Source organism: Scyliorhinus torazame, chromosome 13, assembly GCF_047496885.1.
Source record: "Scyliorhinus torazame isolate Kashiwa2021f chromosome 13, sScyTor2.1, whole genome shotgun sequence".
Lineage (NCBI taxonomy): Eukaryota > Metazoa > Chordata > Chondrichthyes > Carcharhiniformes > Scyliorhinidae > Scyliorhinus > Scyliorhinus torazame.
This window is the reverse complement of record NC_092719.1, coordinates 57,320,654-57,337,643: the sequence shown is the minus strand read 5'-3', so window position 1 is coordinate 57,337,643 and position 16,990 is coordinate 57,320,654. Positions and strand designations below refer to the sequence as shown.

Sequence of the window (16,990 nt, the reverse complement as noted above, 5' to 3'; positions counted from 1 at the left end):
AACTTTGAAACCTTACTCATGACCTCACTACTCTCAACCTCCTGTGTACTGGAGCTACAATTCAGGTTCCCAAGCCCTTTGTGAACTAGTTTAAACCCTCCCGAAGAGCATTAGCAAATTTCCCCCCCCCCAGGATATTGGTACCCGTCTGGTCCAGGTGTAGACCATCCCGTTTGTAGAGGTCCCATCGACCCATGAATGAGCCCCAATTATCCAGAAATCCGAAACCCTCCCTCCTGCACCATCCCTGTAGCCACCTGTTCAACTCCTCTCTCTCCCTATTCCTCGTCTCGCTATCACATGGCACGAGTAACAACCCAGAGATAATAACTCTGTTTGTCCTAGATCTAAGTTTCCACCCTAGCTCCCTGAATTCCTGCCTTACATCCCTATCCCTTTTCCTACCTATGTCGTTGGTACCTATGTGGACCACGACTTGGGGCTACTCCCCCGCCCCCTTAAGAATCCCGAAAACACCATCCGAGACATCACGCACCCTGGCACCTGGGAGGCAACACACCAACCGCGAGTCTCTCTCGTTCCCACAGAATCTCCTATCTATCCCCCTACTATGGAGTCTCCAATGACTAATGCTCTACTCCTCTCCCCCCTTCCCTTCTGAGCAACAGGGACAGACTCTGTGCCAGAGACCTGTACCCCATGGCTTACCCCTGGTACGTCTCCTCCCCCCCCCCCCCCAAACAGTATCCAAAGCGGTATACTTGTTACTGAGGGGAACGACCACAGGGGATCCCTATACTGACTGCTTCCTCCCAGCCCCTCTCACCGTCACCCATCTATCTTTATTCGTCGGAGTAACTGCATCCCTGAAGCTTCTATCTATCACTACCTCTGCCTCCCGAATGATCTGAAGTTCCTCCAGCTCCAGTTCCCTAACTCGCGGTTTCTGAGGAGCTGGAGATGGGTGCACTTCCCACAGATGAAATCAGCAGGGACACTGACGACCTCCCTCACCTCAAACATTCTGCAGGAGGAACATTGCACTACCTTCTCTGCCATCCCCTCTAGATAAAAAAAGAGCTTACCTGTTATTCACTCCCCTTCTCAGCAAGCACTCACTCAGCAACCTCTGTGCCCCGCACGATAACAACCAAGGGAAAATAAAAGAAAAACTACTTACCAGTCACCAGCCAATCCCTTACCAGGCTGTGACATCACGGTTCACCTTCTTTCTACTTCTACCTGCCCTCAAACCTTCCTCTTGATCTTTACAGCGGTTGGGTTTTTTTGGTTTGAGGAGGGGGTAGGGAGGGAAACACTGAAGACGTGTTTCGGGTTCAAGTGTCACTTGATAACAGCTCCTCCACAAACCACCTTCAAGTTCGGGTGAGCACACAGACGTATGCAAATTTCCCCCACAACAGCCGACAGCTAGGGTCTCTTGCTCAGGTACACCTTCAAGTTCGGGTGAGCACACGGACATATGGAAATTTCCCCCGCAACAGCCAATCAGCAGTTCCACTCTACTGGTGGAGTCTATGTCATTGTGTTCACAGAAAAGCTTATTTACACCTAAACAGGTTGCCAAGACCTTGCCTTGATGATTCAACCAATGGACAGCCCCTCCAACAATGCAGTATTCATTTAGCACTGCATTGATATTTCCGTCTAGGTTATGTGGTCAAATCCTGGAGAACCCAAACCCACAGCCTTCTGATTCAGTCAATAGTGCTACCAACTGAACAAGGCCGACACCTGAAAGGAATCTTTAAAAACAATTTGACACCATTCATAAGAGTGGATATACTGGTCATACAACTTTTTACTAAGTTTAGCCTACTGCCTTTTAATTATATGTTTTTCCAGCTATTTTATTAGTTCATAACCCAACTTCTTCTCAGCCCAACTCTGCAAAAAATGCTGTGAATTTGAAACATCTACTGCGGAAAACTTTGAAAATAATAAAACTTTGTACGAAGTTATTTCACTGAGCCCAAATGTGACAACTTAGAAAAGGAAATCTGCAAGGTATCCTGCTGCCCTCAGTTTCCTATTCCTTGATCCAATGTCTCCTGGTTTTTCTCACTCAGGAAAGTTGCTTCATATGGAGTGCTGAGATGGAAGGTGGGCAGTAGGCGGGTTGAACGGGTTATCATGGAATGGTAAGTGAGTTGTCGCACTGATGGCTTCACAAGCTTGTGGGATTTTGTCACTTGGTGGCAGACGTGTGAGGGAGTGATGTTTGCAAGGACAGAAATCCAGAAGGCAATGGATCAGCAATCACGTTGTGCCCCACCCTACCCCATCAGTACCCAGGCCTCCCAGGGAAACAAATGATCACAGCAGCAGATTGAATTCTGAGAGAAACTTAAAATCAGGGTCGAAGTAGCTTTGTTGAAGGTCAAGTGTGTGGGTTCAAAAGGACTTGTACAATTTCAAATGATGTTGAAGGACATTGGCGATGTCCCCGTGGATGAGACAACATTTGATTTCCTCAACATGGTGGACATCCCAGAGGATTGCAGCATCGCGGAGAATAAATGGGGGAAGAGATATGCAGCCACTGGGTTTGGTAGGCTTGAGGGTTCCAGTAATGTGTTGCATGGGAGTAGTTGGATGGCATCAAATTAAACTACTTAAGCTCCATACTGATGCACAGCACTCAGTTACAGAGTACACTATGACCATCACTGGCATCTGAAGCACTAGTACACTCCAGCCTGTGTTCAGAAGTTTCTGGACCAAATCAATCCTTGTCTTTGTCTTGCTGGATACCTTATTGAAGTGGCCGCGGAAGGTTAATATGCGAACAAGCTTCACTCCGAGTTAGTCGCAACAAAGTCACTTGAACAGCATTGCCATAAAAGGTTACTTTCAGGATGTAATTAGTGTTTCTGTTATCCAGATTTACCTATGTTTTGTAAGGATTTGGCTTCGAGTTTCCATTGAGTTTAGATCTCTGTTAAAAGGTGGAGTCTATGTCATTGTGTTGACAGACAAGCTTATTTGCACATGCAGCTCCGCACAATTTTATGGGCATCTTGTGTAGACATTGGAAGGGCACTGGTGCAAGTACTGAGCCTTGTGGTAATAATAATAATAATCTTTATTAATTTTGTCACAGGTAGGCTTACATTAACACTGCAATAAAGTTACTGGTAGCCTGTTGTTCAGGAGCCAGTGTGTGCTAATTTTGCCATTCCAATAGTAATCAGCTATTGCTCAAAATCATCCAGACGAGGCGTCGTCTTCTGAGACAGAACAATCCTTGCCAGCATCAACAGCAGTCCTTTAATGTAGACAGGTTGACCCCAGTGAACTACAGTACCCAGGAACACACACACACACAGGCATGCACGCACACTCACCCAGCTTGATCATTCCCTTGGTACAGCCAGCAATTTTACTACCTCAAGTCCAAGTGCCAACTTGAACACGTATGGCACACAACTAGTTTAGCCATTCATGACCAGATCTAGATGGACCACACTAATCACACTTTGAACTCAGCTGCCAAAACTGCTCACTAGTCCCAATATCTTCTCAGAATTCAAAGATCATCCCAGCTTCTGTAAATTCTTCTTCCCTGCCTCCTTCATTATGCAAGGAGCTTGTGGATTTCTTTGTCAAGATTGAGACCATTCATTTACTTGCCTCTGCTACAACCCTTCTGTCTTTACCAAGTCAACTGAAGGCCCTAAATCTGAACTCACACCTTTTGCAAGTTTACTTCCCTCATACCATCTCCAAGCTCATCTTGTCAATAGGATCCATCTTTTGCTGCCTTGACCCTATTACGAGCAAGATGATCACCCAACTTGCCTTCTTGTCTTCATGCTTGCTGCTATTGCAAACAACATCCTTCTCCCTCTCCTACAAACCAGCCATCACCACCATGCAAACTACCACCTCATCTCCAGCCTGTCTTTCCCTCTTCAAAGTACTTGAACGCTGGGTCTCCTCTCAACCCCTTTGCAGCATTTCAAAATTCTTGTCCATATGTTCAAGTCACTCCTTTCTCTGTGTTCCTCAAAGAGTGTCACTGTGTTCCTCAAACTCTGGTTCCTTATGCACCCTTCACCCCACCAATGAATGACAATCTTTCAACCATCTGGACCCTAAAATCTGGAACTTCACCCCTAAAGCTCTCTACTTTAAAGACACTCTTTAAAACCTACCACTAACAAAGCTTCAGATGCCCCAACATAATTTTTTTTTGGATTGGTGTCACGTTTTGTCTGGTGAGGCTGCTATGAAACACCCTCAGAACATCTTCCTACTTTAAAGACATTATATAAATGCAAGTTATTGCTTTTCTTGCAGGACCATGTGTGGTATTTTGAGCACGAGTGGCCACAGAACATGTGAAGGAATATGTTGAAGATTCTTGTACTCGACACACTGGCAACTATTAAGTAAGACAACTGAACTTACAAATGTAGCCAATGAAGAGATATTTATATGTGGAGAATACGATCCAAGGTACCCCCCCAGCACCCATTAGTGTTGACTATGTAAGATAGTAGAATGTAAGAATCAAAAGGGTAGGTTTCCAAATTAGAATCACCACAGCATGCCAATGATCACAGAGTACTTGCCTTGTACATTTCTTTGCCGAACAGGTGATCCCATACTTGTCTCTGAACATCCCAGTTTACCAAGTATCCCTAAAATGAGGAATGGTACAAAATGTAAATGATGCATTCAGAGACAAAAGATAACATAATTTCTCAACATTTCCGAGGAAACCAAAACCTACCTTTTTGTACCAAAGGTTTAACACAACGCAATATGGTTGGAAAATAGATGAAACTGGACCTTTACCCAGAATGAAGACACAAAAACGAAAATGAAGTAAATTAACATAAATAAAATATAAAATCATAAATCGGTTACAGGCCATTAAATCCATGCTATCGCTGCAAGAGCAATTTAGCTAATCCCACTCTCTCGCCCTTTCCTGCAAATTGTTCACCTTTATTATTTAGAATTCCTTTTAAAAATCATAGCAAAATCTCCATTCTTTCAAGCAGTGCAATCCAGAGAGTAACAAAGGGTTTTCACATCACTTTGGTTTTTTTTGCCAGCCATCTTATGTGCCCTGCAGTTCTCAACCCTCCCGTCAAACCTTTGCGCTGTTTTTTTCCGCCCAACAATACCAAAGAGGTTATCACTATCGACAGCACGATCACAGCAAGCAATTATTTTGAATTAGCAGCTACAGAACTGAAGCTAGCCTTTTCTGGGCATCTATGAAACATATTTATTCCATACACTTTCAAGAAGGCAACAAACACCCCACCACCTTCTCGAGCAATAAGGATTGAGTAATAAATGCTGCCCGAGCCACTGACACCCACATCCCGTGAACAAAATAAAACATTTTTTCTTCCTTCCCCCTTTGTAATCCATTATGTTTCTATCCATTAGTTTACAACAGTTAGCTAAATCATTTGAGATACATGGGACATAGTCTAAGTTCAGAGGTCGGCAATCTTTTTTTAAAGTTTGCCTAAAGTAAATACTGAGCCACAAGATGAAAACTTGGCATTCTATTTTTTTTAAATATAAATTTAGTGTACCCAATTAATTTTTTCCAATTATGGGACAATTTAGCGTGACTAATCCACCTAACCTGCACATCTTTGGGTTGTGGGGGTGAAACACACGCAGACTTGGGGAGAATGAGCAAACTCCACACGGACAGCGAATCAGGGCCGGTATTCAAACCCGGGTCCTCAGCGCCGTAGTCCCAGTGCTATCCACCGCACCACATGCTGCCCTAAAACTCGTCATTCTAAACCAAATACTTAGAAAATTATCAAAAAAGTGACTCCGATTACATAATTTGCATATATAATAAATTCAATACCTGCATTTTTGTAGAAATTGAAAACAAAATCGAAAGTAACATGAACCGATCTCTGACATATCATGTTTGGCTTTTAAAACTAAAACTTTGACAGTAAAGTCAGCATTAATATACTTGAATTAAGAGGCATTGAATTAAGACAGTTTTTTAACCATTGATTTTTGTGATAAAACAAAGCTATCATCTCCACTGTAACATAAACAATAATGGTCAAAACCATAGAACCTATTCCTTGAATCACAAGCGTTATCTATAACCATGGTATAACCACTATTTGGCCATAATGTTTAGGATGTAAACATACAAGGCAAGGGATGGCTTTTCATCTCTCATTATGGAAGATCATTTTCAACTATCCAGATCTGTAAAAGTATATTCTTTCTTCCCCTTCATAAAAACAATTGTGCATACATATTTTTATTCATTTCCCCTTTCCTTTCAACATCACTGTCTAATGTCAGATTGCCATTCCATGTGCACCAGCAGTCCTCTGATAATCTTGCCCATATGAACCCAATTTCCACAATTACGAAACCAATAAAAGGAATCAGTCCCAAGCCTTATTCTATCCCTTCCTAATCTCAACATATGCACCTTCCATCAATTGTCACAATAGCTGTCAGAAGTGTGAACCTTGGTTGCTTCTTCCCCTACTACATATACTCAAGAGGCCAATTGTGGCATCCTACCAACTTGCAGCCAAGATCAATCAATTCAACACAGCCAGATAATTAAACCTTCCCTGTACAAATTATTTCCAAATAGTGCAGTGTTTTTAACGTAAGAACTAGGAGCAGGAGTAGGCCATCTGGCCCCTCGAGCCTGCTCCGCCATTCAATGAGATCATGGCTGATCTTTTGTGGACTCAGCTCCACTTTCCGGCCCGAACACCATAACCCTTAATCCCTTTATTCTTCAAAACACCTTCTATCTTTATCTTCAAAACATTTAATGAAGGAGCCTCAACTACTTCACTGGGCAAGGAATTCCATAGATTCACAACCCTTTGGGTGAAGAGGTTCCTCCTGAGCTCAGTCCTAAATCTACTTCCCCTTATTTTGAGGCTATGCCCCCTAGTTCTGCTTTCACCCGCCAGTGGAAACAACCTGCTCGCATCTATCCTATCTATTCCCTTCATAATTTTATATGTTTCTATAAGATCCCCCCGCATCCTTCTAAATTCCAACGAGTACAGTCCCAGTCTATTCAACCTCTCCTCGTAATCCAATCCCTTCAGCTCTGGGATTAACCTAGTGAATCTCCTCTGCACACCCTCCAGCGCCAGTACATCCTTTCTCAGGTAAGGGGACCAAAACTGAACACAATACTCCAGGTGTGGCCTCACTAACACCTTGTACAATTGCAGCATAACTAGTCTGAAACTCCCTAGTCTGAAACTCCATCCCTCTAGCAATGAAGGACAAAACTCCATTTGCCTTCTTAATCACCTGTTGCACCTGTAAACCAACATTTTGCAACTCATGCACTAGCACACCCAGGTCTCTCTGCAGAGCAGCATGTTTTAATATGTTATTATTTAAATAATAATCCCTTTTGCTGTTATTCCTACCAAAATGGATAACCTCACATTTGTCAACATTGTATTCCATCTGCCAGACCCTAGCCCATTCACTTAACCTATTCAAATCCCTCTGCAGACTTCCGGTATCCTCTGCACTTTTTGCATTACCACTCATCTTAGTGTCATCTGGACACATTGCACTTGGTCCCCAACTCCAAATCATCTATGTAAATTGTGAACAGTTGTGGGCCCAACACTGATCCCTGAGGGACACCACTAGCTACTGATTGCCAACCAGAGAAACACCCATTAATCCCCACTCTTTGCTTTCTATTAATTAACCAATCCTCTATCCATGCTACTACTTTATCCTTAATGCCATGTATCTTTATCTTATGCAGCAACCTTTTGTGTGGCACCTTGTCAAAAGCTTTCTGGAAATCCAGATATAGCACAACCATTGGTTCCCTGTTATCTACCGCACTGGTAATATTCTCAAAAAATTCCACTAAATTAGTTAGGCACGACCAGCCCTTTATGAACCCATGCTGCGTCTGCCCAATGGGACAATTTCCATCCAGATGCCTCGCTATATCTTCCTTGATGATAGATTCCAGCATCTTTCCTACTACCGAAGTTAAGCTAACTGGCCTATAATTACCCGCTTTCTGCCTATCTCCATTTTTAAACAGTGGTGTCACGTTTGCTAATTTCCAATCCGCGGGACCACCCCAGTCTAGTGAATTTTGGTAAATTATCACTGGTGCATTTGCAATTTCCCTAGCCATCTCTTTTAGCACTCTGGGATGCATTCCATCAGGGCCAGGAGACCGGTCTACCTTTAGCCCCATTAGCTTGCCCATCACTACCTCCTTAGTGATAACAATCATCTCAAGGTCCTCACCTGTCATAGCCTCATTTCCATCAGTCACTGGCATGTTATTTGTGTCTTCCAATGTGAAGACCGACCCCAAAAACATGTTCAGTTCCTCAGCCATTTCCTCATCTCCCATTATTAAATCTCCATTCTCATCCTGCAAAGGACCAATCTTTATCTTAGCCATTCTTTTTTTGTTTTATATATTTGTAGAAACTTTTACTATCTGTTCTGAGCAAGTTTACTCTCATAATCTATCTTACTCTTCTTTATAGATTTTTTAGTAGCTTTCTGTTGCCCCCTAAAGATTTCCCAGTCCTCTAGTCTCCCACTAATCTTTGCCACTTTGTATGCTTTTTCCTTCAATTTGATAGTCTCCCCTATTTCCTTAGATATCCACGGTCGATTTTCCCTCTTTCGACCGTCCTTCCTTTTTCTTGGTATAAACCTTTGCTGAGCACTGAAAAATCGCTTGGAAGGTTCTCCACTGTTCCTCAACTGATTCACCATAAAGTCTTTGCTCCCAGTCTACCTTAGCTAGCTCTTCTCTCATTCCATTGTAATCTCCTTTGTTTAAGCACAAAACACTAGTGTTTGATTTTACCTTCTCACCCTCCATCTGTATTTTAAATTCCACCATATTGTGATCGCTCCTTCCGAGAGGATCCCTAACTATGAGATCATTAATCAATCCCGTCTCATTACACTAGACCAGATCGAGGACCACTTGTTCCCTCGTAGTTCCATTACGTACTGTTCTAGGAAACTATCGCGGATACATTCTATAAATTCCTCCTCAAGGCTGCCTTGACCGACCTGGTTAAACCAATCGACATGTAGATTAAAATCCCTCATAACTGCTGTACCATTTCTACATGCATCAGTTATTTCTTTGTTTATTGCCTGTCCCACCATAATATTACTATTTGGTGGCCTATAGACTACTCTTATCAGTGACTTTTTTGCCTTAGTATTCCTGATTTCAACCCAAATGTATCCTCCATAGCACCGATCCCTTACTATTGCCCGGATGTCATCCTTAAATAACAGAGCTACATCTCCTCCATTACCATCCACTCTGTCCTTCCGAATAGTTTGATACCCGTGGATATTTAACTCCCAGTCGTGACCATCGATTAACCATGTTTCAGTAATGGCCACTAAATCATAGTCGTTCACGATGTTTTGCGCCATCAACTCATTTACCTTATTCCGAATAATGCGAGCATTCAGGCAAAGTACACTTATGTTGGCTTTTATGCCTCTGTTTTGAATCTTAACACCTTGATCAGTAACCTCTCCCAAGTTATTTTTCCTCTTAACTTTTCTCCTAATTTTCCTTGTCCTTGAACCCATATCTTCATGTAACAACCCACCGCGTCGCTTTCCATTTATGTTTTTACTTCCCGTTTTATTCCTTTTAGTCTTACTGGGCCTATTCACTGAACTCCCTTCAGTCACTGTACCTTGTACTGTCGCCCTTTTCGATTTTTGACTCTGGCTTCTCTGCCTTACACTCATCTATCTATTCGAATGTTCACCTGGAACATATTAAGATAGCACGCAATACGCTAAACTCTGGAATAAAACTCTGCAGGTCTGGTTGCATCTGTGGAGAGAGCAACAGAGTTAACGTCTTGAGTCCAATATGACTATTGTTCTGAAAGGCTCTTTTTATAAGCTGAACTCTGCATCAGCTTCATCACTGCATACGCAACTACGTTAACTGAAAATCTAAATGATCACCCAGCAACCGTTTACAGCACATTTAAATGCCTTTGGGACCAGTTTTTGGTACCTGCCCCCGCCGCCCCCCCCACCCCCCCCACCACCACCCACAACAACTCACTCCACATTACCGTGTCCCCTGCCTGCACATATTATGTACTGCTTCTAACTCTAAAGCACTCCTTCCTGTGTTTGAAAAATACTATAACAATTGGAAGTTGGGCAGACTACCTTTGTATTCTTGATTAATTAATCAATTGAATTTAGATTCCACCACCTATCATGGTGGGATTTGAACTCCATCTCTGGAGCATTAGTCGATTATTAGTCTTTTAATATTATCACTATTCGAGCACCCTATCACTGAGACACCAATAAAGATATAAAGAGAATAACTGAGTGTAATGAAAGCAGCATACATTAATTGCATGGACAGTGAAAGGGATCGTGACAAAGGAGATAATGATAAATGTCAAAAAACAACCAGGAGGGCAAAGCGAATCTATGAAACAAAAAAAGGCAAAATATATCCACAGGCGCATGAATATAAAAAGTAAAGTCAAATTGGATTATGGTCAGGTTGGAATTTAGAAACAGGAGTAGGCCATTCAGCCCCTCGAGCCTGTCAAGCCATTTAATGAGATCATGGCTGATCTGCGGCCTAACTCCTTATCCCTTAATATCTTTCCTCAACAAAAATCTATCTGTCTCAGATTTTTAATTTTATTTTTTATAAATTTAGAGTACCCAATTAATTTTTTCCAATTAAGGGGCAATTTAGCACTGCCAGTCCACCCACCCCGCACATCTTTGCGTTGTGGGGGCGAAACCTACACAAACACGGGGAGAATGTGCAAACTCCACACAGACAGTGACCCAGAGTCGGGATTGAACCTGGGACCTCGGCGCCATGAGACAGCAGCGCTAACCACTGTGCCACCGTGCTGCCCCTCAGATTTAAAGTTAACTGTTCCAGCTTCAAGATGCATGGACAAGGGACAGTCTTGCTTTAAGACGCATGGCCGGGGGACAGAGTCGGTGACAATGCCAGGTTTGAGCAGTCTCACTGGCTTGACTGCTCTGCAGTTGCCCAGAATATTGTTTCACGGAATATCAAATATCCATTTCCAGCAGCATGCGGATGGACATGGAAGATGGAAAGGGAGGGACAGATCTCTGCCAGTATGATCTGTCAAAAATTGAAGAACTGCAGCTTATCGTTAATGATAAGAATCAGAATCTCCAATGTCTACAGGCTCAAAGAAATGAACTCAACGCCAAAATGTGCACCTGCAGGAAGAATACAGCTATTACAGGAACAGGGGTCTTATGAAGGAGAGCGATGGACAAGGAGAAGGTGCTTGTCAAGGTTCATCCAGAGAGAAAATATGCTGTGGATGTAGTCAGAACATTGACATTAATGATGTGACTCCTAATTGCCGTGTAGCTTAAGAAATTATAGCTACACGCCACACAAAATCCTGCCCAGCAAAGTGGACCCTCTGGTATTTCGGATGATGGTCGAGAAGGTTCCATTCTAGCTATGAAATGATTGGTGGCTTGGACAAACAGATCAAAGAGATTAAGGTTATTGAAGTGCCTATGAAGCAATCTGAACTGTTTGAAGCTCTCGGCATTGCCCAACCAAAGGGTGTACTGCTGAATGAACCTCCAGGCACTGGAAAGACACTGCGAGCAAGAGCTGTGGCCCACCAAACTGACTGCACCTTCATCCGCTCTGAGTTTGTACAGAAATTCATTGGCGAAGGTACTGGTATGGTGCCGGAGCGGTTTGTGATGCCAGAGAGCATGCTCCAACTATTATCTTCATGGATGAAATTGACTCTACTGGTTCTTTGCAATTGGATAGTGGTTCTGGTGGGGACAGTGAAATGCAGCACACAATGTTGGAACTTCTCAACCAGCTTGATGGGTTTGAGGCCTCTATAAATATTAAGGTCATTATGGCAACCAATGAATTGACATCCTGGATCCTGCTTTGCTGTGCAATCAGGACGAATTAACGGGAAAATTGACTGAACTAGAAAGAAATTTAGACTATTAGAGAGGCAGGCAGGAAAATGGAGCTGAGGACACAATCAGATCAGACAAGATCTTACAGAACGTCGGGGTGGGAGGCAGGTTCAAGGGCCTGTATGATCTACTCCTTCAGAACCAGGCAACGTGCCTCAATGACTACCGTCCGGTGGCCCTGACTTGTCGTAATGAAGTGCTTCGAGAGGTTGATCATGAAGCGCATCACCTCCATACTCCCAGAACGCCTTGATCCACTGCAATTCGCATACCGTCGCAGCCGGCCTACAGCAGACGCCATTTCCCTGGCCCTACATTCATCCCGAGAGCATCTTGACAACAAGGACTCCTACATCAGACTCCTATTTATTGACTACAATTCCACCTTCAACACCATAATCCCAGCCAAACTCATATCAAAGCTCCAAAAGCTAGGACTTGGCTCCCCACTCTGCAACTGGATCCTCGATTTTCTGACCAACAGACCACAATCAGTAAGAATGAACAACAACACCTCCTCCACAGTAGTCCTCAATACTGGGGCCCCTCAAGGCTGCGTACCTAGTCCCCTACTCTACTGCCTGTACACACACGACTGCGTGGCAAAACTTGGTTCCAACTCCATCTACAAGTTTGCTGACGATACCACCATAGTGGGCCGGATTTCGAATAACGACAAGTCAGAATACAGGAGGGAGATAGGGAACTAGTGGAGTGGTGCAGTGACAACAATCTCTCCCTCAATGCCAGCAAAACTAAAGAGCTGGTCATTGACTTCAGGAAGCAAAGTACTGTACACACCCCTGTCTGCATCAACGGAGCCAAGGTGGAGATGGATAACAGCTTCAAATTCCAAGGGGTGTACATCACCAAAAATCTGTCCTGGTCCACCCACGTCGACGCTACCACCAAGAAAGCACAACAATGCCTATACTGCCTCCGGAAACTAAGGAAATTCAGCATATCCACATTAACCGTTACCAACCTTTACAGATGCACCATAGAAAGCATCCTATCTGGCTGCATCAGAGCCTGGTATGGCAACTGCTCGGCCCAGGACCGCAAGAAAGTTCAGAGAGTCGTGAACACCGCCCAATCCACCACACAAACCTGCCTCCCATCCATTGACTCCATCTACGCCTCCCGCTGCCTGGGGAACGTGGGCAGCATAATCAAAGACCCCCTCCCACCCAGCTTACTCATTCTTCCAACTTCTTCCATCAGGCAGGAGATACAGAAGTCTGAGTACACGCACGAAGAGACTCAAAAACAGCTTCTTTCCCGCTGTTACCAGACTCTTAAATGACCCTCTTGTGGAGTGACCTCATTAACACTGTATGCTTCATCCAATGCCGGTGCTTATGTAGTTACATTGTATACCTTGTGTTGCCCTATTATGTATTTTCTTTTCTTCACTTTTCTTCCCATGTACTCAATGATCTGTTGAGCTGCTCGCATAAGAATACCTTTCACTGTACCTCAGCACACGTGACAATAAACAAATCCAATCCAATCATTCATTCATGTGTGTTCTGCCTTGAAGGAAGGTCCCTAGCTCATTATCTGCTGATGCTTCAACCCAAGCCATTTTTCTTGGCAGTTTTCTTCGTCAGTGGTGGCTTTCACTCCACTCTCAAGGACAGGATGAAGAGGTAGTTCCCAAATCGACCTCAGCTACTCTGTACCACGCACTAGCCATCCAAATAGTGATAACCAGACTTTGGTGTACAGAGGAAGCAATTTCAAAGTTTGCATTTGATACAAAACTTGAAGCATTGTAAACTGTGAGAAAAGTGTAGAATTTGAAAAGGGCATAGACGGGTTGGTGGAATGGACAGACAGGTGGCATATTAAGTTAAATGCAGAGAAATATAAAGTAATTCATGCTGGTAGAAAGATTAATAAGGGGATCAGGGGTTCTGTTACCTCATCCCATTGGTATGAGGCATTTCAAAATTAAACAGTAAAAGTTTAGATGCGATTGACAGGTCTGAATGCCAGCATTGCAATACCATAGGCTGGATTTTCCACCGGGGGATGCTCCGTTTTGTCGGCAGCTCCGGGGGTTTCCCCAACGGCATGGGGCTGCCCCACAATGGGAAACCCCATTGACCAGCCGGCATAACGGAGCATCCCGCCGGCAGGGTGAAACAGGAATGTGGCACGGCGGGGCAGAGAATCCAGCCCCAAATTTCTGATATCTGGAGGCAAGGTATTCTTGTCCAGGTAGCCGGAGCTCCGCCTAGAATGCATCCAGGAGAGATGTGGATCGCCCTCCCCTGCAGATGGCAATGCCCAAAGCACTCCAATTTCATCCTCATCGTGTGCACAAGGGTAACCCAGCCTGAAGCAGGAGTGACTCCAGTGCAATAGAAACAAAATACCGCGGATGCTGGAAATCTGAGATAAAAACAGAAAGTGCTGGAAATGCTCAGGCAGCAAGTGGGGGGTGGGTTGAAGAGAGACAAGAGTTAACGTTTCAGGTCCAATGTGACTCCACTTTGTTTTTATCGGAGGCTCCGGTGACCGCCCGTTGCACCCACCTTCTGGAAGGGGAGGATGTAATACAGGCCGGAGGGGTCCTTGATCTCGTCGATTTGGTTGGAGGTGAAGGTTTTGAGACGAGCCGTCCTGGATCGGAACTGGCAGTTGGGCAAAACGCTGCAAGGGGACAAGAGAGAGAGGAAAGGATGAGATCGGGTCGGCCTGAGGGTGGGCACCGGCCTCTCTCGCGCTCTATTTCTTACCTGACTCGCTTGTCGCCGAAGCCGATCTTGGCCGTGCTCGCGCCACTGTCCAGTACCAGCGTCTCCATGGCTGCCTCCCGCCTCCGCCCGACCAATCAGCAACCGTCTACACACCGTCCGACCAATCAGCCGCTTTCCGCCTCCTCCCCCCCAATCATCAACCTCCTGCACACCGGAGAGCCAATCACCAGCCTCCTATCCCAACCCCGGCTCCACCAATCGACGGCCGCCTCGCACCTCCCAACCAATCAACGACCGCCTTCTTTCGCTGCACCAATCAACCGCCGTCTCTCTCCACCCAATCACTCCGAGGCAGCCCGCCTCCATCGAACCAATCAGCATCGCTCGTATCCATCTAACCAATCAGCAGCCGCCCTCTTGTCCGTCCTCTCTATCGTTCCCTGCAGTTCAAATAAGCGGTTTAAGGTTCCGGAGTCGCTGAGAACGGGGGGGGGGGGGAGGGGAGGTTGATTGCTTAAACATACATAAACATACATATAATATGAGGTCCAGGAACAGACCATTTGGCCCAATCGTTCATGATTCACTTAGGCCACCTGCCACACATTTTTATTTAAATCCAACAGTATAGCGCTCTATTCCTTTCTCTTGTATTTGTGTGTTTAGTTTCCTCTTAAATATATAAATTATTTCATGAAAACTGGGCATTGCTGGCTGGGCCAGCATTTGTTGTTCATCCCGAATTGCCCTTGAACTGAATGACTTGCTAAGCCGTTAAAGTGGGAATGGCTGTGGGGCTACAGTCTGGCTGTAGACCAGATTTCCTTCCCTAAAGGAACATATCCTGTTTCATCTTCTAAGTGAAATCAACGATTCTCATTATCTGGGGTGTTAAAGTTCTGTTGGGTACATAGGTAATTGCAAAGACAGACCTGCACCCAGAATCACAGGATTGTTATGGCACAGAAGGAAGCCTTTTGACCCATTGTGTGTGCACCGACACTCCAAATGAACAACTCGCCTAGTTTCATTCTCCCACCTTCTCCCCATAATCTTGCACATGCTTTCAATTCAAGTAACAGTCTATTCCTCTTTGAATGCTTCAATTGAACCTGCCTGTACCTCACTCTCCGGCAGAGCATTGCAGACCCTCACCATTTGCTGCGTGAAAATGTTTTTCCTCATATCACTATTGCTTTTTTTGCCAACTACTTCAAATCTGTGCCCTCTCATTCTCAGTCCTTTCACAAGAAAGAAAAGTTTCTCCTATCTATCTCGGTCCCTCATGATTTGAATACCTCTATCAAATCTATCCGCCTTCTTTAAGGAAAACAGACCTAACTTCTCCAATATATCTTCGTAACTGAAGTTCCTCATCCTTGGAACGATTCTCATGATTAATCTCTGCACTCTTTCCAATGCGTGCGCATCCTTCCTCAAATGCGGCACCCAGAATTGGCTCACAAACTCCAGCTAAGGCCGAACTAGTGACTTAAACAAGTTCAACATAATCTTCTTGCTCTTGTAGTCTATACCCCTACTAATAAAGTCCAGGACACTGTATGATTTATTAACCACTCTCAACCTGTCCAGCCGCCTTCAATAATATATACATATACATCTAGGTCCCTCTGCTTCTGCACGCCTGTTAGAGTTGTACCCTCCATCACCCCATTTTATACTGTCCATGTTCTTTCTACCAGCATGAATTACTTTATATTTCTCTGCATTTAACTTAATATGCCACCTGTCAGTCCATTCCACCAACCTGTCAATGCCCTTTTCAAATTCTACACTACTCTCACAGTTTACAATGCTGTACGTTTTGTATCAAATGCAAACTTTGAAATTGTTTCCTCTGTACACCAAAGCCTGGGTCATTAATAAAAATCAGGAAAAGCAAGGTTTCCAACATGGACCGCTGGGGAACTCCATTACAAACTTTCTTCCAGCCTGAAAAACGTTCATTAACCACTACACTCTGTTTCCTGCCATTCAGCCAATTCTATATCCATGTTGCTGCTGTCCCTTTTATTCCATAAGCTATAACTATGCTCACAAGTCTGTTCTGCGGCACTGTATCAAATGCCTTTTGGAAATCCATGTACACTACATAAACAGCATTGCCCCAGTCAAACCTTTCTGTTACCTCTTCAAAAAGCTCCAACAAATGAGTTAAACATGATTTTCCCTTAAAAAATCTATCATGGGTTTCCTTAGTTGACTTGCATTTGTCCATGTGACTATTAATGCTGTCCCGAATTATTTTTTCTAGACGTTTCCCCACC

General features: G+C 44.2%; 1 protein-coding gene and 1 pseudogene across 1 annotated transcript in view; one reads left to right on the top strand and one right to left on the bottom strand.

Moving 5' to 3' along the window:
• The window catches only part of actr6 (actin related protein 6), a 69,150-nt gene extending 54,298 nt beyond the window's left edge, over nucleotides 1-14,852 (bottom strand). The window contains exons 1-3 of the mRNA XM_072471581.1: nucleotides 14,742-14,852; nucleotides 14,538-14,655; nucleotides 4,560-4,628 (exon numbers count right to left, since the gene is read on the bottom strand). Of these exons, the coding sequence (XP_072327682.1) occupies nucleotides 4,560-4,628; nucleotides 14,538-14,655; nucleotides 14,742-14,809 (255 nt within the window). The 5' untranslated portion in view covers nucleotides 14,810-14,852. The remainder of the gene's footprint in view (nucleotides 1-4,559; nucleotides 4,629-14,537; nucleotides 14,656-14,741) is intronic.
• On the top strand, nucleotides 11,096-11,984 carry LOC140387769 (26S proteasome regulatory subunit 8 pseudogene; annotated as a pseudogene).
• Nucleotides 14,853-16,990: the final 2,138 nt, after the last annotated feature.